The sequence below is a fragment of the Mauremys reevesii genome, linkage group 20 (assembly GCF_016161935.1).
Source record: "Mauremys reevesii isolate NIE-2019 linkage group 20, ASM1616193v1, whole genome shotgun sequence".
Classification (NCBI taxonomy): domain Eukaryota; kingdom Metazoa; phylum Chordata; order Testudines; family Geoemydidae; genus Mauremys; species Mauremys reevesii.
Window position 1 is genome coordinate 9470169 of NC_052642.1, and position 26566 is coordinate 9496734.

Sequence of the window (26566 nt, forward strand, 5' to 3'; positions counted from 1 at the left end):
AGTCAGAGGGTAGGAATTGGTTGGCTTTGTAGCAGATGGAGGAAGAACTGCTGCAACATACTTTGCTCGGGATAGTAGCATTAGCTACAGCTGCTGCTAGTTCCCAATGCATGTTTTTGGATGATAGGCGTTGCCTTGGATCATGGGTACCAAGGTAAGAAACTAACTTGTCTGCTCAACATGAAAGAAGAGTGTGGGGCCGGTAATAGAATGATTCATAACAGCCCAGTCATAAGAAAAAGATCACTGAGAGGCTCACCACTGTTGACTTGAGATGGGTAAAGGGTGGTGGGCCTTTTTTAAAAAATAGTCCTGTTAGCACAAAAGCCTGGGAGATTTTGAGCACTTGCAACTCCCATTGAAAATGCAGGTTCTCAGCAGCTGTTCCATAGATTAAAGCTAGAAGGGACTATTGTGATAATCTAAATCTGACCTCCTGCATAACACAGACCATAGGACTTCCCTGAGCTAATTCCTGTTTAACCATCCTATTAAGATCAAGTATTTTAGTGTAGCATTATCCTGTTCTGAAATACACTGGACTGTAACAAGTATCAGGGGGTAGCCGTGTTAGTCTGTATCCACAAAAACAACAAGGAGTCCGGTGGCACCTTAAAGACTAACATGTATTTGGCATAAACTTTCGTGGGTAAAAAAACCCACTTCTTCAGATGCATTGAGTTTTTAACCACAAAAGCTTATGTCCAAATAAATCTGTTAGTCTTTAAGGTGCCACCGGACTCCTTGTTGTTTTTGTGGCCTGTAACAGCAGAGCATCTCTACAGAGACAGACAGTGGAACCAAACTGTTTGATCTCTGTAATATACACGGTGGGCTCTTGAATAATGCCACCAAACTGCTCGAACACAGGATTTGAGCTGCGGTCTCCACAGGGGGCATGCTCGGGACTCGTCACTCAAATCCTTGCTTTAGCCTTGAGATAACAGATCTCCAGAAGCAGGTGCACTTTTTTTTCTTTTTGATGTTGCTTCCAAAGATCCAGTCTTTGGATGACTTGTGTTGACTGGCGCCATAAGATGCATGGTGTCTGCCTTATTTCTAACATGAACAAGTACAGCATTTCATTACAGCACGTCTCTCTCTCTCTCTCTCTCTCCTTGCCAGGTGTTGGCCATTACAATATCACCAGTGTGCCCACCAAACTGGGCGGAGATATTGCTGGAGTAAATATCGTGCAGGTTGCCACCTATGGGGACAGCTGTCTGGCTGTATCTGATGAAGGAGACCTCTTTGGGTGGGGAAACTCCGAATACATGCAGCTGGCATCCATCACAGAGACGACACAGGTTAGGTCAGATGTTCCAATGTTCACTTTAAATGACTTTTTAAAATGATTTTCTGTCTGCAACTCACCTGCTAGCCATTGGGCACTATGGAGCATCTCCATAGAATCATAGAATATCAGGGTTGGAAGGGACCTCATCTAGCCCAACCCCCTGCTCAGAGCAGGACCAATTCCCAACTAAATCATCCCAGCCAGGGCTTTGTCAAGCCTGACCTGCTTCAATGTAACTGTTCTGTACATGAAGCTATAAAATAAGTAGCTATTCCCTGCTCCAGGGGCCTTTGACAACACAATCACTGTAAAGTGACACAACTAGCAGTGTATCTTCACCCACAATTACTAAGTCCTCCCATCCAGGAATAATTGTATTGCTTGTATTAGTGTTTAGGGCTGTTTCAGGCCAAGCAAGGGAAGTATGCTCTAAAGTTGAGGGCCTGTCCTGGAGAAGGCCCTGCCGGCTTGCAAACCAAGGGTGCTCCAAGTGGAGCGCCTCTTCTGTCTGCAGCTCTGGCAGCAATCAGTCCTTCCAGTAGGCAGGGACGTACCATTTAGGGCTTCATAGGAAAAAAAAGCAACACCTTGAACTCCCCTCAGAAATCTAATAGGTAGCCACCGCAGTTGGGAACTCTGGAATCATGTGCTCAGTGCAGGATCCCTCCCAGAGGAGATAGGGGGCCACATTCTGCTCCAGCTTCAATCTCTAAATGGATTTAAGGTGTAGTTTCACTTGCACTAAGTCAAATCACAAGTGGTCAAAGGCCCCAAAGATAACAGGTGTGAGACCCCCTGGCTTGAAGCAAATGATTTTTAACTTGTCCTGACCATTGCTGCTTCCTGGTCTGGCTGGGGATTCAGCCACACCCCTCCCATTGTGAACCAAATAACAAGTGGCAGAAGGCCCCACTCAAAGGAACCAATTTAATGTTCTTAAAATCTTCTGTTTTTAAATTCCTAAGTCTGTCAAATGAGTTGTGTCTCACTGGCCTTGGGTCTTCTGCAAAGCCCTGCTGTTGCTTTGTCCCAGAGGGCGAGTTGATTGAAGGCTGTATGTTGGGAATTTCAACAAGAGTCCGGCACCTAATTCCCTCAGGCAACTCTGAAACTCCCAGCCATAAAGGGTAGAGACACAGCACAGGTAACTGCATGCTATACCTATAGGACAACATATGAGGGTGGGGCTGTGTGGGCCCAACTTCATTGGATAGATTTTGGATGTACACTGGGGTGATTCAGAGCAGGCTCTGGCCTAATGGAGTTGCCTTGGCAAGAAGCAGAATCCCTGGACTCGTTTTATTTTTGCCACTGAATCACTGTGTGACCTTTTGACAAGTCACTTGTGTGTGTGCTGCAGTCCCCTTCTCTCCATACTTATGACAAGGATGAGACTCAATCGCACAGGGACTGGATCAGTTATTGTAAAACTCTTTGAAATCTGCAGATAGAGAAGTTCTAAGTGTTCAACTTACACATTTTTTTTTCTGTTTTATACTTGTCAGTCTGATGTCAGGGCTGATAGTTTCCTAGATGAGTGTAGACCCATAGCATGCATAGACTCCTTGTGATTAAATATACTTAAACATTTTAAAATATAGCTGCCAAAACCCATTAAGCATAAAATTAAATTAAATTAAAAGCCATGTTTTTATATATAACCCTGAATCCTCTCCAATATCCCATCATTAATTTTAAGGCAGGAAATAATAGTGTCAGTCAACTTCTAATTCAGTACAAAGTCATCTCTTAAAATAGCCACAGCTGATAACGTCATAGCTTAATGTTGACACTGGCTTGCTGAAATCCCCACAGAAGATGAATTGGCACTTACTTCCTGCCATAGAGTGGGGAATTCTCCTCTGTCAGATTATAAACAATCGCTGCAGGGTGACAGAAGCTCACAAACAAAGATTTTTCATTATACCATGACTCAGTGGGCCATAAAGGCTCATGGTGAATGTTTTCTAAATCTCTTTTAAATGGGGTAGGCAATCTGTAGTTTTTGAAAAATATTACTTGTACAAATAATGCATCCCTTTATTAAGGTTTGAGTCTACAGCAGGGACCTGAGGCTGAGTGAATACTGCAAAAAACAAAGTCCAGACATTCAATTGCTTTTTAAAATTTAACTTGCTTCTGTCATCTTTGCTCCTCATGGACATTGGCTTTCTGCTGATGGCTTTTACAGAAAAGAAGGTTTGCAGAAAGCTCAGCCTCAAAGTCATGTGTGAGGTGTGTATTTTTGGCATCCACTCAGGAAACAAATACTAGGTCACTTCTCAGGCAGTGTAGCCTACTGCATAGAGCACTGGACTGGGACTCAGGATACTTGGGTTCTATCCCTGGCTCTGTTACTCGCCTGCTGGATGACTGGGCAAGGCATGTCCTGCCTCAGTTTCCCCATCAGTAAAATGGAATGATACTCACCTCTTTTGAGACCTGTTGATGAAGAGTACTTTATTATACTTAGAACTGTTCAGGTTTTTAAAAAAAATCATCCATTTCAAATTTATTTGTAATCTACTTTCAAATACATGAGCAAAAAGTAATCTGAGAAATTTAGCCTCACTCAAACTTCTGGGATACAAGGTGTGCACTGTAAGTCTGCGAGTACCAGAAGCATATAAATTGCATCCGTTCCTCCCTACTGGCTCTAACACAGACTTCTACAAAAATCCCCCGGGGTCATTTCACAAATGTAAATTTCTTCTTAGAGCAAATGTTTACGGTAAATAGATTTGAAATGCTGACTCAGGCTTGAAAGTGGCACTGTGGTAATTAAGCAGATGTTTGCCTCATTCAGCTCAGTGGAGAGGTCGTATTCTATAGTTCATTAATATTCAGCTATATTTGAAGGAAAATTAAGAGCAGACCATCAGATTAATGCCATTTTAGTAAATGTTTAGTTTAGTTCTCTTTGCTAATCCTGACGTTCCCCCAGTTTATGGTTAATTATCTAGTTTGGAAGGATGTTTGAGATAATTAGGAGGTTAAATAGCCTGGGGTCAGACTGTTCCAATCTGAGGCTTCCTGGAGAGGATACTGAGAGCGACTGGAAACGGGGTTAGAGTGCTTGGTCACCACAGATGTGCTCTTAGAGCCAAGTTTGGGTAATGACTATTCTGGAAAAGGAAATGCTCATCTATCTAACATTCAGCAGTCACACCCACTAAACTATAGGTTTTTCAGTGTCTTATAAACTCTGCCACAAAAGGGCTACAGCCTATGGGCTTCTGGTCTCTCTGGTGAGTGTTTGCAAACACACCTGCTGAGTGGCTAGCTGTCTTGTCATATCCAGTAGTTCAGCTCTGGGATGACTGGATTCCTTTAGGTAGGCCCCTCTTAAAATTCTTCACTTTTGTAGTGCAAGGTGGCTTGTTTCAGCTTTGCCACTTTCCCCAAGCAGTTGTCTTCTCCTTCGGCCTCATTCAACTCAACATAGTTCATTGTCCAGCAGACGGAGGAAGCATCCATAGTTTACGTAGCCGCCTGAAGAAAGGTGACTTGTACAACAACAGACATCCTGTATACATTGTTTACATTCTTTGCCATAAGAGAAACTTCCAAAACCATCAGTGAATGTCCAGGTTCTGATGGCTGGTGTACGCATTCTCTGAGGTCAGAATTGTTTGGTTTTTTTCTCAATAGGTGAATGTTCCAAGGCATTTACCATTCAAGATTGGGAAGATAAAGGATGCTGCATGTGGAGGGACAGGCAATGCTGTTGTAAATGGTGAGTTCATTTTTGCTGTTGCAGGGCTCCAGCTGGATTTAATACGGTGGGAGAGGAGACAGATTTACACTATTGCTACGCCTTTTACAGACTGTTATTTTAAGAGGGCTTGAATTGGGTGTTAGGAATGAAATACTTAGCCCTAGAAGTTCCTGAAGGTCAGAGCTGAGGCATATTGGCACAGGGAGCGTGCACTGCTGTTGCCTTTGCGGTGGCTATATGATTTAATTCTCCCACACTGTCCATCTGGCAGCTTTCACAAGTACTGAACTTGAAGAATTCTTTTTGAAGTCTCACACCAGAAAGAGAGCTGGCTAGTGCAGGGCTTCGTCACAAATTCAAGAGGGTAGGAATGCTGGGACATAAGTGTCTCTGTATGTTATACCTTGGGCACTGCGGGCCTGTGCTATCTCAGGGACAAACTGAAAACACTCAGTTTTAATAATGCGGAGGCAGAACTACATTTGGGAAACATGATCCAAGGCAAATTGGCTTTGATGGCAAAGTCAGAGAGAATTCAAATGCAGGAAGGAGCCAAATGGAAACATATTGTGTGTTTTTTTTAAATAGTCAGAATGACTTGCCAAGCCCAAAGAAAAAGAAAATAGCTATTTGGGTCTAATTAGGTTTGAGGCTGTATTAAGAGTGAACGTACTCACAACATTTGTTTTTATTGTAACGCAGAAGGAGGAAATGTCTTTGTCTGGGGATATGGAATTCTTGGGAAAGGACCAAACCTGATGGAAACAGCAACTCCAGAAATGATCCCACCCACCCTCTTTGGCTTGTCAGACTTCAGTCCGGACACCCGTGTTTCTCGCATTCGCTGCGGACTCAGCCAGTTTGCTGCACTTAACAGTAAGTTTCCAGGCCATGGATCAGTGGTGAAACTGTCTCTTCAATTTGTTCCCCTTTTAAAATCTTATTGAGATGTTTCGGTTTCTAAAACACGCTCCTTAAACGTGAAATGTGAACCTCCAAAATACCATGCTGAAACAATGCAATGGGGTTGATAATGTTTTCAGTCAGACCATCTCAGTGACAGATGGCAGCCTGGCCTCTATAGACACTGCTGCGATAAATTCCTAATCTGTGTTCAGTAAAACAGATCTGTGCCCCTTCCCTTTGCTTTCTAAATTGCAGCCAGCCCAGATTTACTTAAGGTACAGACCACAGCAAATATATGCAAGTTGAAGTAACTGAAGCAGAAAAATCACAGCATTGCTGTGCAAATACTGACATGACAATCTCAGCAGCACTGTTAGAGCAGCTGTAACTATAATAAATCAAGCTTGTATGTGAAGAAAATACTGTAGTCTGAAAATGCCCAGCAGAGGGCAGCACCACGGAAACTGATGTAGCTACTCTACCTCAAGAGTAAAAACTTCCCTCAATGATAGGTAAAATAACTTGATATTAGGCTGAATTTTGGACTTGAGCTGTAGCCAAATGGGAAGGATTAGAGAAAATTGACACCATCTCCTTCAAGTGACTTTCCATAATGCTGGGAGCACGTCGTTGCACTGAGGTGGATAACATTTTCAAAAGCACCTAACCCACTTCTGAAAATGGGACCTAGGACCTTATGTCTTACTGAAAGTTGATGGGATTTAGGCTCCTAAGCACTTGTCTATGCTCACAGGCTGTACTGTTCTTGCTGCTGCTATAGATAAAGTGGTGCAGGGTGCTTTACACAGGTGTTTCCAGTCTCGTATGGGAATAGCCATATACCAGTAGAACTGTGTCCACACAGGGGGTTCTTCCTCTAACTATTTCAGTTTAAAAAAAAAAGATCACACCCTTGCTGAAATAGTTAGGCCTTGTTTACCCAGAGTTCTTTCACTGGTATAAATCATTTTTGAAATGGGGACTCAGGTTTCTCTCTCACTGTAGGTGCTCTTGAAAATGTTACCTAAATGTACTGAATGCAGTTTTGCTCTGCCCTGATTGGAAGCCACCACTCTGAAGGAACAGATTTATCAGACTTGGAGTGGTGGCTTTATGCTGGATTGCACTATCTTCGCTTACGGGGCTCACTGGAGCTCTTGCTCCGATGCGTAAAGTTAAACATCTTGAAGGTCACATCACTGCCCTCTGGCCTTGCAGCTCCTGCTTTGACTCTAAGAGCTGTGCACCCAGACTGAGGATGTTGAACCTGAGTTTTGAAAATGAGCATCTGGAGCTTCCAGAATTCTCTAGTGGACTCTGCCAGGCTCTTCCTTTAAACAAAATCCTGCACTTAGAGCTGTGGGGTGGGTGGTGGAGAAAAGATTCAGACCAAAAACTTGTTTGCCTCTGTGAAGACAATATTGCTCTATCCAGTGTTCTCTTAACTAAACTTACAGGACCTACAGGTTTTTCATCCTGGATTTATAACCCTCTGGTTATTGACTAGAAGGCCATACCTCCAATCCCTTTCTTCATACATAAAATTATTTGCCTTTAAAAAGGTCTTCACGTATGAAGTAATCTGACCCAGGTTTTTTGCTTGTTGCAGACAGAGGAGAGTTGTTCGTGTGGGGCAAGAATATAAGGGGGTGCTTGGGGATTGGAAGAATGGAAGACCAGTATTTCCCATGGAGGGTAAGTACACCGCATTCAAGCACAACCACGCCCTAGAGGTAGTGAGGCCTCACCCACTCTGTACCTAGTTGTGGATTTTGGCACTGAAAGTAACATGAAAACTTCAAATGCAAGATGATCTTATCAATTCCTTCTCAGACTTCCTGACCAGAAGGGATGGAGTCAGGTCAGAGCTATATGTTGTCTCCAGTTGTTCTGACATTTTATAATTAGCCTGTACTGTAGCAGGAGAACTGAGAGATTTGGGCTCTAGTTAAGTGTTCTATATATCAAATGTCAGAGCCCAAGATTATGTCAAACATGGTATGAAAGTTCATTTAAATTAAAGAAAAAAATCCTCATACCTATGTTCATGGAGCATAGAGTTTGAAAGTGTCTGCACATTTCAGACAAGATTTTCAAGCTGTCACCCTCTGAAACTCAGGCTCCTTTAAGGTAACTCGAGTAAAGCTCACCCAGGCACAACTGTCTAACTTAATTGCCTGACCACTAACTTTGCATTTGAATTCTCAACTTACATGTGACATGCATAGAGTTTTTGGCACATAAAATATCCTTTTTAAAAACAGATTAAGGGAGAGAAGGAAAAAACATGAAAGCAGGGACCATTTTGTGCAGAAGTGCAGTTTAAATAAGTGAGGAAGTATTTACAACTTTGATAGTATAATTTTGTAGCAAATCTTAACTATGGTAGTTAAATCTCTACAGTAATTAAATGGCATTTGTGCCTTTTAATTCACTAACTATCCAATTTCTCCCTGGACATAGCTACTAGGAAAGTAGATGGCAGCGATGTGTCCATTAAAAATGGTCAGGAATAGGGTGCAAGGCAGCTTACCCTTCCTTTCAAAGAGGAGCAGCATGAGCTCCACCATATATAGTGTAGAGGATCTGTTAGCTACTATCCCCCCTTAGAAGGAAAAATTATGCTAGTGGGGGAAAAGGCAATCAGCCATTAGCAGCTATTTCATTCCTCATTGAGGACTGCACATTTGAATCTCTTATATTGAAGTCTTTAAGAAGAGCTGAAGACTACTTACATGACTAACCTGCTTGTGCTCCCAGTTCAAAAATCCACCCTTGTCCTTGAACTGAGACCAAACATGAAGAGTCTCCCAGGCTTTAACTGTTCTGTCTGTTCTCAGTGATTAGCTACGCCAACCTGTGTGATGCTTAAACAAATCTTGCTGTGTTCTAGTCTATGCCCCTGCCACTCAAAGTGCTGCTTTCAGAACAGATGGGCTGGGGCTACAATCCCCTGCATTTCCCAACAAACCAGGTCTGATTTAGAGCTTTCGGCTCGCTCCATAAATGCATTATGTGCTTTCATGGAAAACTACTAGAGTCTGCGCTTTATAGCATGTTGATGAATTCCGTGAGGCTGGCTGTTTCTGTGCCTGTGGTTGGAGCTGACGTTGCTTCAATCTAATCTCAATTCCCCAGACTGAACCTTGTCACCAAATTGTTCTGTAGGCTTGCACGTTAAAAGCAACTCAGCCTGGCTGGTATAGGTGCATGCACACAGGTGACAGAAAGAGCCTAAAAGCACATTTTCTTTTCTTCTTGTTCCAGGTGACAATCCCTGGCGAGGTAGTTGATGTGGCTTGTGGAGTTGATCATATGGTAACTCTGGTTAAATCATTTATCTAACAGCTGTGCTGTATCTCAGCTGTGCATGGGGAATGGCTGGTAAAAGATGAACCCTGATCACTCTTTCATTAAGGACAACTCTTTGTGGTCAAGCTCAGTAATATAATACTGCACACACGCAGCATGTGAAGAACCTCTGCTATGCTTGGAACCTTGTTAACTGTTTTTCTTCATGTCCAGAGCCTCCAGTTACTCTTTGGGAGAGAGCCTTGCATTCCTCCCTTAGGGATGGTGAAGAGATGAGCATATCAAACATTTTTAATTGGCTGCTGAGAAGAGTCCAGCCGTCCTGCCGCCAAGCCCCCAGGCAGCAATGCTCTGCTAATGTGTAAGGATTAAGGCAAGAAGGGGAGCTGTTTTATGACCATTTTACTGTGTTTCTCCATGAGGAAATTGCAGTACGTAGTATTATGTGCACTTACTCGTACAGATGGCAGTAGAGCTGTAAACGGGTATACATCACTGCTGTCACTTTCAGGAGGTGATGGCCTTAGCCAACCATGTTTCCTAAAGGAAAAGTTGTATTATGGGATGAAATAAATACGTGCTGACTAATACACTCTGGCAGAACTATTCTTCAGCATCTGGTGCCAGGCATGCACTGTTTGACCCATGTCCTTGTGCGTTACACAGGAAGCAGAGCTGCACTTCTGTTTCACTCACCTGTGAGTAGATGAAGGCAGAGCACAGTCTTGCTCCAGTGTAGGTAGACAAAGGTTTCCTTCCTCCTGAGAGTTAATGCTCCACCATTGGACTTTATGTTCCTTCAGTGCCACAGATAGATTGGAGTGGGAGCCCCTGTGTGTGATTTATACGCTGAGGTGTGGGAAGAAGGGAGCAGTGATTTACATTAATTTATACCTCTAGGTATGTCTATACTACAGCAGCACAGGTACGACGCTTTGGGTTTCAGGATGAGTATAAGGTTCTAACTCCTCCACACACAACTGCTGAGAGTGGTGCCAACTGTGCATGGCCTCTGCCCTCCTTCCCTAGTGGGGGCTGACAGGAGCTAAACACTCTTGGCAATCTCACAATCTAACTTGAGGCTTCTGTTTTTTAAAATCTAGGCCAAGATGGAGAGATTGGCAGGGGAGTCCCAAATGTAGTGGAATAGGGTGCATTTGGGAAACCTGGCAGGAGTATCTTTGCAAAAGTTCAGGCGTGAGGGAATGAACCCAGGGCCAGGACTTGGGGGTAGCAAAGACACAACCTTTGTACGTCTGGCCCTGCTAGAGCCTAGAATACAGTGGGCACACCAGACCCAGAGGGAGGTGGCAGGACATGACATCACCTGACTTCTTCGAGGATGTGCCATGAGCTCAACAGTCCCTTCTGCAGCTGACTGCTCCTGTCTCTACCCTACACACCCTGTATCCCTTCAGGTAATTGCCAAGTAAATAATCATGCATCTGTCCATCCCACTGTTGCCCACATCTAAGCTGCTCTCTTCAGCTCCAGTTTTTATAGGGATGCTGACTGCTCATTTGCCCGTCAGCATGGACTCCATATACTTCCACCTGCCTGCTAGTGTCCAGCATACCCCAACCTTCCCTCTTCGTACAGCACCTCAAAAAGCTGTGAGGGTTCTATGGGACACCCAACTGCAGCTGCACTTGTCTAGCCAACAGCATCAGCCTCTCAGTTCTTTGCAGGTAAACAGAGTCCAGCAGCAAGGCCCCCTCCAATGGGGATACTCACCACATTCCAGTCCTTCAGTGGCAGCCAACCAAAGGTGGCACAGTTAGGAAACATGAACAGCAGATGCTGCAAATCCTAGAGGGGAACAAGATGATATTACAGGAGTAGGTTTGAGAGAGACAAGAACCAGAACACTCTAGTAGTAATAGTAGTAGATAACTCATAGTCTTTAAGTTCAGAAGGGACCAGCAAGACACTATTGTAACATAACAGTAATAGATCATAGTACCTAGGAGCCACAGGCATGAATCAGGATCCCATTGTGCTATGCGTTGTACAAATACAGAGCAAAAAGACACTCCATGCCCAAAGGAGGGAGTTACAATCTGAGTAGGAGACAGACTGACACGGTAACAATGAGACTGTATTGGGCAGCATGATAGGCAAGATCTCAGCGCACAGCTGACATAATGGGGAAAAAAGAGACCAGGCACCACGGAGAGCTTTCAGAAAGAACTGTTGAGTTGCAGAAGTCTACTGCTATATTTAATTAACATTGCCTCTCGCCTTGGTAGGAAAACAGGGCTTTACCATTCTTGAATGGTAGTGAAGCATCAGGCAATCAAGACATTTTCATCTGGGAGTTCAAAGGAGCTTAAATTAATTAGGTGCTCAGCTCCCATTGCAAGTCAATGGGAGTTTTAATGACAAATTCCCGTAGGTCCTTTCATACTAGACTACAGCAGTGTATTCCCCCTGCTGGTGTGCTGGTACAGACACAATCTGGTAGGATCCCACTATCCAGTTTATCATCTTTAACGATCCTTCATAATGATGAGGTTTTGGAAACTTCAGGTAAATGAGTCTATATTTATTCTTTTCGGTTAACTTTTTTAAAAAAATGCTCTAAGCAGTTTAGAGAGGCACAGTTTTTCCATGCAGAAAGCTGTGCTGGCTTGATCCAATGGAGCTGTACAGATCCAGGGACTGTATTAAAGTAGTGTTCATCCATCAGTGCTAGTACATAAAAAAGGAAAAGCAAGATGATGGATTTTTTTTTTTATATATAGGGGAGCTCTGTTAGCTCTTTAGGGCAGGAACAGTGTGTTTATACAGCATCGAGTTGGTCCATGACTGGGACTCCTGAACACTATGATAATAAACATACATTTATAAAACTAATACAGGATGGTTCAAATTTTCAAAAGAAACTAAGCTCTATTGAAAGTCAAGGGGTTTTAGGCTTCTAGGTCACTTAGGTGCTTTTCAAAATTTTACCCATTGTGTCCACACTTCAATTGTCAGTCATGTTTTAACATGTTAATACAAGTGTAGAGACGCATGTTTATTGCTAGTCATAGCTAACCCTGGGCTGTTTGAATTAGGGTAACTAACAAGCCACACTCCTACACTCCCCTGTATTTTCAATAGGATTTGCCACTTACTGTCCTAACCTGTACCTAGCATTAAGCTGCAGTCTGTGGTTAAAAACAACAAGCAACAAATGTTTTCATCCTGGCACTAACCTTGGTGGTTCAGCTACACTAGAATTCACACTTGTGTTAATTAAGCACTACTGAAAATTCAAACGTGGACAAATCCTTACAGCTTCCCCCATCAACAATCCAGTGATCACCCCACCGCACTATCTGAAATACCTCCGTTATTTCCTTTTCTAAATACAGGGAAACAGTGCCATCTCCCAGATACCCCTCCACAGTAACTGGTGGCAGAGGTTGCTTTTGTTCCCTGTACATTCATCGATAGCTCTCTTCAGGCTGAAGAGTGTCACTGCACTTTGCAAATGAATTGATATGCAAACTCTCTGGGAGGGTCACTTCCTTCACTGCTAAAATGCAGCCTGCTCTGGGTTCAAACAGGCACCTCTTGCCAGTGTGCAGCAACTGTACACACCAGGTCAGGACAGGAAGCATGCAGCGTACTAAAGGTTATTGCAGCTACAGGGGAATTTAGGAAGGATGCCAGGATAAGCAAACTTTCCTTTTTGGATCTTTAATGAGCACAAGTGGCCCAGAACTTATCTTAAGCCTTAACAAGATCTTTTCCTTCAGGGTCTCTCTTTAACCTGGATTTTAAAATTTCTCTCTTGCCTACTAGCTGGTTGTAACCTCAACAGGCAAAGAACCCACTCCTCTTCCTTACTCCCCTCCCTTTACTGAATACAAGCAAGCAGTAAAATAGATCAGCAGCACTGACAGAGAGGGAGCATCCAAGCGCCAAGCTAACATTCAGATGCGAGCACACAAAGCAACACTACACAGGCAAGGTAACTGTGTCTAAGCTTGCAGTGCCCTTCCAGCCTCTTACTGTCTACCTAGACCAGTTTCCTACGTACCAGACAGGGAATTACTAGTGGAAGCCGACTACTTCCAGACTGGGATCTGCATTTCCTAGGTCACTTGCTCATCATGCTAGGGTCTTGTACTGATGGGAGCATGCAACAGCAGTGACAGCCGTGCCGGGGAAACACTGAAGCTTTCTAGTCAGCCTGCTGGGGGAATAAATCTAGGAGGTTACCTGAGTGGAAGATAGCTTGGGTCCTCTTTTTGGAATTCCTTCTTTTCTAATTAACGGCATCATGCTGTGACTATTGAAATGCAGGTGAGGAAAGGAAAGTCCTGGTTGGAGGCTGATGTGTGAAGGATCATCCTGCTCCCAGGGCAGCCCAACTACAGGTGGGGGGAGGATGCGATACACTAGTTTATAGCTTTGTGAGACAGGCAGGGAGAGCTGCCAGTGAACCGGAACATCTATGTTTGGAGCCTTCAAGCTCACTATGTAAAATCCAAAGGCATGTTACTAATGGAGCTGGGCTCTGAGGACAACTGCTCGCCTGAACAGTCAAGGCTCGGGGGATATTGCTAGAGCAGTAAGTGGCAGACTGTGAAGTTAGTCAGACAGCAATGGGAGATTGGACATTTTGGCCAAAGACATCTTGACAACCCCCTTTTCTTAGGAGACAAGCTATAGAATCCCCAAGGGCAACACAGTCAATGCGAAATGGGTGCAGACAAGACTTTGGTTTTTAAGGGTTCATCTAATACTCCCCATACAGCAAAACACATGCATCTCTGTTTATGAAGGGTGGAGGGATGCTGCCAGGATTTCAACCCATTGCACTAAGTCCAACATGTGCCGATATCTTAGAACACAGCACCTTAAACCGCCCTCTGACATTCCCCATGCCACTGCACAGCCCCAGCTCTGCTTCTGCTAGTGAGTGCAGAGACTCATTTAAAAAAAGTCATGCAGATACTTACTAGGATGATGGAACAGTTTGCTGTTGGCGAATGCAGTTTTGCTGAAATCAGAGGACTGTGTTGATTTCAATAACATTCGTGATGGGAAATTTTTGAAGCAATGTTGAAACATTTTGTTTGGCAAAAACATTTTGTTTAAATTAGTTTCATTTCTACTTTTATACCATATTAAAATACAGAGTTTAATATTAAATTTCTATCCCTTCTATTCTACATAATATATATTCAGTATTTCATATTGTAATATTTTGATGTTATCGGGAAAAAAAAGATTCAGAATATTCCTTGCATGGGAAATGAAGAAATTCTCGCTTTTCGTTCCAACTCAGAATGATTTTCCACCCCCCTGCCTCTGAATGTTGGACTTTCCCATGGAGACCAGCAGAGATTCTCAGGGTTCCATGTCTCCTTTACTCAAATCACCTAGCTACCTTCCAGTCTGGAGATCTGATCCTGGAAGGCTTCCTGAAAGTAGCAGAACATCCTTAGCACATATTCCCATCAGCGGAAGTTAAAGACACTCGTCACCTTGCAGAGGTGGGGCACTGAAACCAACAACTTGGCAAGAGAGAGAGTTGGAAGACCTGCCTTTCACAACGGGGGGAGCGTTTCCCCTCCCAAGCTGGAGGTCAGTGCAAATATTTGCACACTGGTATTTCTGGCATGACCACACTTCTCAAAGACATCCGTAAAAGGGGAGAGGTGGAAGAGCCGTACAGTTTGCTCTGGGAGTGGTACAGCAAAGCCAGGCCAACTGGAATTCCAGGATCGGGACAATAGGATATTTCACGTTTATCAGGAGCACATTTCAGCAGGTCATCCTCAGTATCACTGACTGTAATAACTACTGGCACTACAAATTTCTGCTCTAGAGTCAAAGTTTCCCAAAGGACAGGGGTGTTTGGATCAAGGACTGTCTCCAATGCTATGTCAGTGTGGCTGTTATTGACCATTGGAGACAGTGGATAATATAGCCTCACTCTTGTGATGGAGGTAAATATCTGCATATTGCAAATAGGGAAACTGAGACTCAGAAAATATGGCTTGCACCATTTCTGGCTCCCTGAATCATGCTCAGGCTCCTCAACCACACAGCACTGAGCAAATTCCAGGCGGCTGTCACACTGGTGGTTTTTAAGAACAGTTTAGACAAACGCCTGTCAGGGATGGGTCTGTTTATTACTTAGTCCTGTCTTCAGTGCTGGAGACTGGGCTACATGACCTACTGAGATCCCTTCCAGTCCTGCACTTTTGTGATTAACATGGGGTTTTGGGGAGTTCCTGGGCACTAGTCCCAGGAATAGGAAAATTTTCCAAAAGCGTGACGATCCCCTTTCACTTCAAAATCCTCTCTCAACACACGCAAGATAGCTTGGGCCTCATCCTATCCCCCACTTGGGTGCATTACAGAACTACCAGCACAAGTGGGAGCCCACTCCTAGGAGGGCAGCATGACTCATGGTTAAAAGCAAATTGTGTGGTGGGAAACTCAACCAGCTCTGCCTTTGCTGTGACTGGCTCAAGCCTCGCTTTCAGGAGCCACCCCTTTTTTTTTAATTGACATAAAGGGCAAAGGAAGAAAGCAAGCAGCAGAGAGGACAAGGGGAGTATTTTCCCCTTCCCAACTCTATGCCCCTCCTCGCTACATCTTCAACCAATCCCCCTCTGCATTACTGCCCTCAGAACCTGTTGGAATTGCTCTTTTCAGAACATTCAGTGAAATGTCACTCAGACAAGAACCGTTCAACACACATTTCACAGACTTAAGTGTCCTCACAGGGCAAGAGAACGAAAGAGCCTCCATCTCTCTCCAAACCACTTCAAAATAGCAGCCTGGAGACTGGCTGCGCTGGAGGGGAGATGTGAGAGAGACCACACCCGCCTATTCACTGAGCTAGGACCAACCTTTGTCCCCACAAAGGGATGTGACTATGGGCTTGTTTCGTCAGAAGAGGCCAGGAAAGAGGAAAGCTGTTTTTCTTGTTCTACTAACTTGGTTGCAAGATCACTTCAGGATCTGGACATCTCTCCTCAGCACGTCTCGCTCATTCCAGCCATTGTCTGTGTTACTCGACGTCTCCTTCCTAGTGCTATTATATTTCATCCCAGAGAAACTCTGCAAAGAACACAAGCATAAATCATCTGAAAAAGGCCCCCATGCCACCAGCAGAGCAGCTCTTGAAGATTAAACAATTATTCCTGCAGTACTATGAGCTTGATTTTGCTGCCAGTTTTCTAAACTACCATCTGTTTTGTGGTACGTAAGATGTTGAGTTTCATTCCTGAGGGAAATGGGTGGGTTTGACTTTGTTACTGTTTTTAAATATTTAGCAAAGTTTAGTTTAAAAGTCTTTTTGTAGGAGAGTTATTTTCTGGAGGGAACACAGTTGCGGGGGTGGGGGAGAGGGGCTGGGAGTCAGGACTCCTGGGTTCTTACTCTGACACTGCTGACTCTACCTTTCCTTTGTAATCTTGTAGGCTGAGCCACTGAGGTTGAAGATGTCTCATTTCTGCATGTTCTGCCTTTTCAGACATCAAGTGCCAAAGGGCTTCAGATTTACCCGAGGCTATTGACTAAAACTGCATTGATGACATCAGAAAGAATTCTCTGTGTACAGACTCTTCAGATCTTTCTGAGTCGGCCTTTATAAAGATGCTTGCAAGTTCCCAGGGGGCAGTGGATCTGTGGGAAGGCAGGCAGGGGTAGAAATCCATAAAGCTAAGGATACCTCCCTCCTTCAACCAAAACATCTAAAAAAAGAAGAAAATCCTTTTCCTTTAGGTGTTGTTCAAATAACTGAAGGCCTGGAATAATTTATCCAGCTCCTACAGCACAATCTGTGGCAACAACCCTGCTGGGGAAGAGTTACAAAAGAGAAGTGAAGTCAGGGAGACTTCATTGTGGGGGCTCAGTGATCTTGTCACTGTCACATCTTCTGTATGCCTGCAAGAATTTCACCCAATGCGTTTACTGGCTATATATCATTCAGTAAGGTCCCCCTAGAGCCGTGCTCTGTACTGCACCTCCAGAAACAGAGCCACAGAACTGCACAGTTGGGTGCATCATGCCATTCTGCTGCTGTTCTGTCTGAATGACGGAAACCAGGCAAAGTGTGAGAGTCATTGCGAGCCAGGAGTTGTTTCCTGTTTGGCAAAACACTTTCAGGGAGAGTTTATTAGAATCCCATAAGCTCCTTTTTGTTGTGTGTTTGCACAGCGCCTGGCACCATGGCACCCTCGCTCAGGACTGGAACTCCCAGGCTGTACAAATAATACTGCTGTAATATGCACTGAGATTGTAAGCTCTCTGCAGCAGAGACTGTCTGTGCGTGTACATGGCCTAGCACAATGGGCCCTCAAGCCTAGTAGCACAGCTGGGAAGAGAACCATCTGCCACAATCTGCTCTAACCACTGCTGCAAGCTGCCTTCATGATATAGGAATTCAAAATGGGGATAAGCCTCTTACCCGGTTCCTCTCTGAGCAGGGTGTGTTTGGCCAGGCACTGCCAGTCCCTTGCTGATGAGTTTTGTTTTCTCCCCAGGCTGTGGTGTCGCGCTGTGCAAGACATCACAACAGGAGAAGTTAAAACAAGAACATGTCGTCTATGGTTATCTGGATACAGACCTGCCAGTCAGATGTGGAAAAGCAGCTATTAGTTTGTATCAGCTGATCACAAGAGCCACAGGCTGGTTAAATCCCAATGTGCCCGTCACATAATTCAGAGGTCTCTAAAAAAACCAAACAGATAGTGATTATGAATGATTAATAGAACAGAGAATACGCTATATATACATTTTGGTGTCAGGTCATTTACAGACCTCTGGTAAATAGCTGAATTGAGTGTTGCACTGACTCGCTTTGCCCGTGGAGAGCAATTTTTCATAATACACTGTCAGGATAAACACGGATACATCTTTGTGAAACACCATTCACAGCTGACCCAGGGTCCCCTACTTGCGTCATGCAGGAGAAGGGAGGACAAAGGATGGGAAACTGATCACCATACTTGGGGTCGGGAAGGAATTTTCCTCCAGGGCAGGTTGGCAGAGGCCCTGGAGGTTTTTCGCCTTCCTCTGCAGCATGGGGCACAGGTCACTTGCTGGAGGATTCTCTGCACCTTGAAGTCTTCAAACCACGATTTGAGGACTTCAATAACTCAGACATAGGTTAGGGGTTTGTTACAGGAGTGGGTGGGTGAGATTCTGTGGCCTGCATTGTGCAGGAGGTCAGACTAGATGATCATAATGGTCCCTTCTGACCTTAAAGTCTATGAAACATCACGGGGGGGGCGGGGAGGGCACAGGACATGGCAGCTAAGATGCAGGGGGACCTGTCTTGGGGTTAACGTGCCTGAAAAAGAGCGATGATGGCTCTAAATATTGGAAGAGCTTCTTTGGTGTTTCTGGCTAACGTGGTCATGGATGTGGAGACAGTGCAAAGAAACCCCAGAGTGAGGGAAGCCTTTCCTTAGGGGGAGAGAGAGCGGGCGTAGCCCTGCCATTTCCTCCTCTCTGCCCCTTGCCTGCAGTTGTGAACTTGGCTCTGAATCAGTGAGATCAGACTTGTACCCACCTGGACGGCTCACAGAGATTATAGCTCATGCTAGCTTCAGGTCGCTACCCGCAGGTCTACGGGAATGAGAGCTGTTACCTTCCGACCCAGGTGTGTTGGCCTGCGTGAAATGGATTGATGGTTTCAGACTGATACCTAGTGGAGAGGTGTCCACCTCACATAAACCATTATTTATCCGAACTGCCATGCTCATCAGCCATTGGGCACTGAATGGCCTTGAGGTAGTGAGGAAGTATGGTCTTGTGGTTAAAGCAGTACAGTGGGACTCAGGAGACCTGGATTCAACTCCTGGCCCTGCCACAGACTTCCTGTGTGACCCCGGGCAAGTCACTTAATCATCCTGTGCCTCCGTTTCCCCATTTGCATAACAGGAAATGTCATACTACTTTTCTCTGAGGCTTTGTCTACCTACAGTCTATGCACTTTGAAGCAGGCACAGTTTCTTACTATGAGCTTTCATTGCACACTGCATGATGGGGCCTTAATCTAGCTGCTACTATAAACATGAAGCCATAAACTAATAACGAGGCAGTACCTCTAAATGAGAGCAGCTCAATGCCACTCTTATTGCTGCTCCGCATACTGTGTGAAATCTTCTGTGGAAGACTAGGGCATCATTTCCCAGTGCTGTTGATTGCGGCACCTTTCCCACTAAATTTACACACACACAAATCAGATCCATTCCATCCCAAAAGCTTTACAGTAAATTCTTTAGTGCAGGTATCTAAAACTCTCAGAAGGATTTCACACAGATGCATCTGTAAAATCTGGCCATTTACTTTTTTAAAAGATGTTTTAAAAACGCTGTTAGAAGCAAGTTTTGCTCATATGCGACGAGAGGGGGCGGGGACTGAAAAAGGTATGCGGAGGAATCTTTTAAAAAGTGTTTCTCCAAGAAAACCCGACTTCAATGAACTGAAGGAGTCTGGTTAAACATTTAAAACTTGTGCTCCTTAAAGTGATGCCTTTAATGGTTCGCGCCGAAGCTGCTACTGACTGAGCTTGAATAGCTGGCAGACCAACTCAAAATAAACTCGTTGGGACACATAAAGGATGCAGATATAGCTTTCTCAAATTTGCAGTGGGATTCTGGCAGGACCTATGAGTTGAAGTCACTGCATGTATCTGTGTTGATTCCAGGCTGAAGTTCAGAGATTTGCTTAATAATAGAACACCACAATTTTGCGTGTCTATAGCTCCTTTCAATGGAGGATCTTAAAGCACTAACAAATAAAGTCTGACAATGCCCTTGTGAAGTATGGAAGCAGCAAACGGAGGCTGAGTGACCAACTCAGGGTGTCTCAGTCTGTAGGTGACAGAACCAGGAAAAGCAAATTCCTGACTCCCCATCCCTTGGTCTAACCTCGAGACAACCTGGCTTCTGCTCTAGTTTTCAGGGGGTGCATTTGTGACAAGCCAGCCTGCGCTTTCCAGACTAGAATGAACGGCTGAGTCATGGCATCTACGGTACCAGTTATGGGTTAAACTTGAACAAGGCAAGTTGTTCTCCCACTACAGCATGTTAACAGGCAAAGGGGTTAAAGGTGCAGAATAAAACAAAACTAACCTGGAAAGAGAAATCCTCTTTCTTGCTGCAGAGCGGCGGGTCCTTTGCAATGGTGCTTTCCCCATTAGGCCTGTTGGCACGGTCTCTGCCAACTCTGGCTAGGGCGGCATTAGTTGATGGCTCAGGTGATGTTTCGTGGATAGAAGGTAAATTCCTTTCCCAGTGTCTTGCTGAGTTGAGACATGCCACATTGATTTGCACACGCACAGTCCCCTCCCCACATTACAGAGCATGCTGTGCAGGTTGCACCTATCTGCAGATCCAGCACTTTCCTCCACAGCACAAGCTCCAGGCCATGATTATATATCGGGCTTTACAGCCTCCAGTAAATCCCATATCCTGTCGGGGTATGTGTTATAAACACATTTACAGAGGATTCCTTTTCTTTCCTTCAGTCGTCCACCCACACAGTAACTAAAATGACTGATTTTCATTTCAGTATTCTTCTATTCTCCTCTACTGTCCCATGCAGGATCAGCCTTTTAAAAATGCTGGATAAGAGGAAAATAGGAAAGATTTTACTTGTCAGAGGCACCCAGGGGTTGCAAAGTTTACATTCGCCCCCCCCCCGCCCCCCATGACTGACGGATTACGTCTGTTTAGGAACACAGCTGTCAGTATAATTAACAATCTAGTCCCAGGGTAGGGAGCTGAGAAGTAGTACAATGGAAGGAATCTCTGCACCGCTTTGTCCTTCAAAGTAGCAAATTAGACAGCCATAAATATACCTGCAGTAAAGGGGGAGGGAGAACAGGGAAGGCACATAGGGAGCATCTTAAATTAGAACAAAAATAACCTACTTGATTTGCATTGATTAGCAAGAGTCATTTGCCTTACAAATTCCACTGTGCTATCAGCTTTGGCTGAAAATAGAGTGAAAACTCTTCAGGGCAGGAAACAATTCCCCCAGTGCATGTACAGCTCCGAGCACAACAGGGCCCCAATCTGGATTATCCAGTGATAGAGTTATTAACCATTAATACTACACGGTAACCAATAACTTGAAGAGCCCAAAAACATCAGTTGGTTTTGAAAATCCAAATCCTGGCTTGTGCTACCCTGGGTCTGCACAGCTGAATGTAATACTTGGGTAAGACAACGGGCTGATAGCCCGATAAGCTCAGGTCCTTCGTCCACATGCTGCGTCTATTGTCGGAATAGCTGATCTCTGAGGGTGAGGGGGAATTCAGTCTCCCTGACTCACGCAGCCTGCGGCGAATCAGCTGAGACACGGAAAGCTCGTAACGTCAACTGCAGGATTTTTATTAAAATGACTAGTGCCTAGGTGGAAAGACTGTTTCATTTGGGCTCCCTTCCAGCTATTCATTTCTGCACTTCCACACCTGCAAATCCTACTTGGGCGGCTCATGCTCCGCCCTTAGCTAGAGTCAGGCGATATCCCTGACCTCGTACTGGGGCTGTCGGAAAGCAAAAATATGGTCCTGGGTGTGTTGTTAAACCATGTGTCTGTAAATAAAATCTATTACAGCCAGGATAATTTTAGGCTCGCTCAACACCGAGACCAACTATCTTTTCCGCCCCCCCAAGGATCCTTTGATACAAATGATTCTGAGAACTAGAACTTGAAGACCTCAAAAATAGTCCTGCTTTGGTTTGACTTCCCGTCCTCTATTCTTATAAATATACTGCAGAGTGGTCGAACTAACCTGCAACAAAACTAGGAGTTTCTACCAGCCATTGACGTCCTAAAATACAGTAGATCAGGCCTGATTTGTTAAGAGTTTGGACTCTTTCCCCAAACCTCCTCTTAGCAAATACATTTCTTATTATTTGTATTGAGGTAGCTCCCAGAGCCTCATTATGTTAGGCGCTCTGCAAACACAGGAGACACTATGGTCCCTGATCGGAAGAGCATTAGAGCTGACAGACAAATCAATTCTTATTTTATTGAGGGATCTGTAATTTTTGTTAAAGTGGATACATTTCAAACCAAATCCTACTCTGTGCATATTTAAACATAACCGGGCATGAGGCTGTGCATCACTGTCTTCTACTAAAGGGACTTAGAACTACTCAAGCATGTTTGATAGGCTCTATACGGCTAAAAGTTAATGGAGATTCTCCATTAGCTCACATAGTGGTGACCTGTGTTTTTAGGACCACGAAGATCTGATTGAAATTCTTGTGTGTCCATCATGTGCAACATAGTGTGAAGCTGCAAGATCCTTAGACATCTCTGAATTTGGTGCAAAATATTTTATGGTCTGCTTTAAAGTTTCACTGTGGATACAATGAGGAACAATTTAGTGGTTAGAAACAAAAAGGTGAGCTGCTTTTAGGACCAGGGTGTTTACATGGGAAAATAATTTTGCTCTTTCCTTAGTCTGATTCCAGGAGCAGCTGAAAGAGCTCTGCAAGGCGACAGCTCATGCTAGCTATCTTGCAAGCAGAGAGGGATGCATCCAGGTCTCTTGCAGCTTTGCAAATAAAACCTTTGGACCTACTTGGATAGTTAGCTGCTAGAGGGCAGTTGGTTGCATGGGTAACCCTTTCAATAGGTCCTATATGATGTAAGAGCTTCCCGGCTTGTCTACACAGGGAAGCTAGTGCACAGATAGCTAGGGTGTGAATTAAAGCACACTAACTCCCCGTGTGAACACTCTTACCCTGCCCCAAGAGTGTCTGTGTGCAGGTTAGGGTGTACTAGCTAAGCTGCACTAACTACTCCAGGCTTTTCCCCACACAGACCAGCCCTCTGGCCTATTGAAAGCCAATGAGATGTAGAGTCACTTTTGAAAAATTTACCCCATGTCTCTTTTTAAGTCGGCTCTACCTTGAATGGAAGGACAAGGTTTCCAGGGGAGATGCCTCTTTCCCACACTTCTGTTTTCGACGTTCCCCTCCACTGAGTGATGCTTTTCAGGAGATGATGATGCTGGGATCCTGGCATTCCACTCCAGTGCGATATGTCAGACAACACTGTTCCCAGTTAACATGGCCCATGCTCATCAGTACCAGTGGGAAAACAGCCACTTCTGTGGCTGAAGGCAGCATGGTATCTTAGCAGAGAGGTGAAAGAAAATGAATACATAAATGCTAAGCATGCACGGAGGGAAAAAAGATCAGGTTTGGTCTAGGTATCAAAACGTGCAGATAGGAACCTCCCCCACTGACAGCCGCGGTGACATGAAAGGCAGTAGCAGATCAAGTAGCTCGCACGACTCTTGCGTTGCACAAATATCTGCAGAAAAGTCACACACACACTATGAGATCTTCCAAAGGGCAAAATCTGGCCTTCAGCTTTAGGCGCAACGACCCACCTGCACCAAGTTGTTAACTGGTGCCAAAGTTTGTGAGTGCGCACAATATGTGCATATACGAATACGTGTATCGTATACTCAACTATAGCCATATGCATGCCTGTATGTGTGTGCATGAGAATATGGGTGTGTGTAAAGGGGGGGAATAGAGCAGAAGGGCCTAAAGTCCCATTTTCAGCAGTGCCACTGGCATGTCGGATAACAAGTCTCATGGAAAAATCAGTGGGACTTGGATTACTTACGTGTCAAGGTCATTTCTGAAAATCAGGTTTTGGCTCCTAAATCACTCAGGCCAGGTGTACACTACAGACTTCTGGCAGCATCGTTACGTCGGTCAGGTGTGAAGAGGGGCGATCCCTGGCCGACACAGCTGTGCCAGCTGAAGCCTCTAGTGTAGAGGCAGCTGTACTGGCAAAGCTGCCAGTAAAGCTTGTTTTGCTCCTGCAGGGTGTTTTACTGTACGAGCACCGAAAGCAGCTTAGCCTGCATAGCTGCATCCACACTGGAGCACTTTGCTGGGATAGTATACAGTATTCCTATACCAGTGAAGCACTGCTAGTATAGGCATCACCCCAGGTACTTTGAAAACGTTTGCCTTAAGGTCCCATCTAATTCCCATTCACTTCAGCGATGCAGGATGAGGCCCTAAGTTAAAAGCTGTCAGGCAGCAGGACTTACCTTACAAGGTAACTCATGCGATGGCGCGTCACTGAACCGTTTTGCTGTCAGTTTTAAATGCACTAAATTACTAAGGCAAAGCGTCTCGTTAAGGATCCATTTACAAATGCTTCGCTGTTTATTCAGTGGGACCAACTGCACCTCTGCTCCGTAACGCCCAACTGTGCAGCATGTTGCAGTAGAGACACGGGTGTTGTGTTTCCTGTGAATTTCAACCAGAACCTCCAGCCTCCTCAAAACTTCACCCTGGCTGAATACAGTAAGTTGTAATGGGGGATTTCCTGGATTGCTTGGCAAGAGAGAGGATACTAAAGCGCAGCACTACATGGTGCATAGCATGACTGTTTTCCTGAACAAAGGCAGTTTCTTACCTGGGAACAGTACTCAACTCCATCTCGCAGTCTTCAAATCTCTGAAGCGATCACCCAGGCCAGGGCGGGAACAGAGCAATGCACTGCCTTCCATTGACCACAGCAAATGCAGCCAGCCGGGGCATGGGGTTGAAGGATGGTGACGTATCCATACTGGATTTCATCCCTGGACGGAGACCTCAGCTGCGTACTTAAAAAGTTGCCTGGAGAACTATTGGCCTGTGCGCTGCTGTGAGGAAAGCTAGCCTAAGGGAGTCTGCAGCACATCGAGCGGGGGGCCTAAGTCAAGGGAACGAGGCAGAAAATCAGTGTAATTTGGATCTTTGGATGGTAAAGCAACTGGCCTCAACTCCCCTTACCCAGACCTCCACGCAGGCCCATCAATATGGGCCTGAGTCCTGTTGGGTGGAGACCTTCCATGGAGCCAGAGTGGCAAGTTGAGGCTCAGATTTGGGTTTGTGTGGTGCCCTTCTTCCTCCCAAAGCACAGACTTCAGCGCAGAGAGGGCAGTGATTGTGTAGGCAAACACACACCCATAGCCTGGGAGATACCTGTCAGAACAAGGGAATGTTTCCGAGCACTTATTAATAAGTGCTGCAGTATTAAATAACAATGGTCCAAAAGGTGCTCATGACACTTGTACAATGCAATAGTTGGAGTCAGTTCTGCAGTCGTCCCCGCCCCCCATAAGGAATGGCGCCAGGCTTACTGGCTCCTCCTTTCAAAGAGTGCAGTGGGATGGATCGCTTACCTTCCGGCTGAGTGAGCCCTGCGTCACCAGTGAATCTGGAGGACGGCACCACTAAGAATGTCGGCATTCCTCCCTGCACACTCGGCGTCCTGATGGAGGGCTTGATTTCAGAGTTGGAACTGCCCTCCAGGTGTTCAGCAGAGTCACATCTACACCCATCAGGACCGGATTTGGCCAGTGGCCTTCCAGTGCCTACCACCACCTAAACCCTGACCCTACAATCGGATCTACATGAACAGGCCCTCGCGACTGTTTAGAGGCCCATATAATTCATTGGCGCTTGGTGTGAGTACCAGGATAAACATGATGTTCAGGATCTTAGCTGCCTAGTCACCATTTGATGCGAGCAGCTGGGTACTGGGATAAGACCTAGTACAAACTTCTCTTTCCCTGGCATTCGTTGCCTTTTAGAAAAGGCTTAACAAAGGAGAGTTACAGCTTATAAAGACAATGCCAAGCTCTGCTTTATTTTAATCAGTTTGATCAGTACAAAAGCAGATAGCGTATGTTTCGCTTTTTTTTTCCCCATTTTAATTAACACTTTACAAAGTACAAAATATACTGTCATTTGTTTTGGAACATTAGGTTTTTTTTGTTTGTTTTTTTTCTTTTCCATACAGTACAATAAATCTCGAGTTTCAGCAAAAGACCAGCAAGTAAAATAAGCATGTGCACTCTCCGTGTAAAGCAAAACCATCCCATCTTCCAGCTCCACGCTTCGTATGAGAACGAGATCCTTCGCTGCTGTTGCAGTGCGACAGGGTGAAACTCACCTCTGTGCAGAGGACTGGCACAAGAGCTACCAACCATTTCAATCTGACTGATGCCTTTCCACCTCAACCTAGCAAAGACTGATACATGGGCGTAATTCTGTGTACTGCAAACAGCCCCACTGGCTTCAGCTGAGTCACTCAGCGTGCGTGCGTGTGTCAGTCTGTGCAGGATTGAAGTCTCAGGGAACACAGGTGTTGTTCCAGTCCCTTACATAGGGGTGAACTGCCCCCTAAGTTAGCTGCTTTCTGTAGCTTTTTTTTTTTTTAAATAAAGAAAAGCCTCCATCACATCATTTATCCCAATTTAAAAAAAAAAAAAAAGATGGTTCCAATTAAGGAACGGCTTTGTAAATTCCTGTATCTGCATGACACTAGCAAAGACA

The 26566-nt window shown here is 44.9% G+C and overlaps 1 protein-coding gene across 1 annotated transcript in view; it reads left to right on the forward strand.

Annotated features, from left to right (window-relative positions):
- RCC1L (RCC1 like) overlaps positions 1 to 26234 on the forward strand; it is a 47574-nt gene extending 21340 nt beyond the window's left edge. The window contains 7 exon segments of the mRNA XM_039508287.1: positions 1126 to 1307; positions 4949 to 5033; positions 5718 to 5891; positions 7531 to 7616; positions 26031 to 26055; positions 26058 to 26107; positions 26109 to 26234. Of these exon segments, the coding sequence (XP_039364221.1) occupies positions 1126 to 1307; positions 4949 to 5033; positions 5718 to 5891; positions 7531 to 7616; positions 26031 to 26055; positions 26058 to 26107; positions 26109 to 26234 (728 nt within the window).
- The last annotated feature ends 332 nt before the right edge of the window (positions 26235 to 26566 follow it).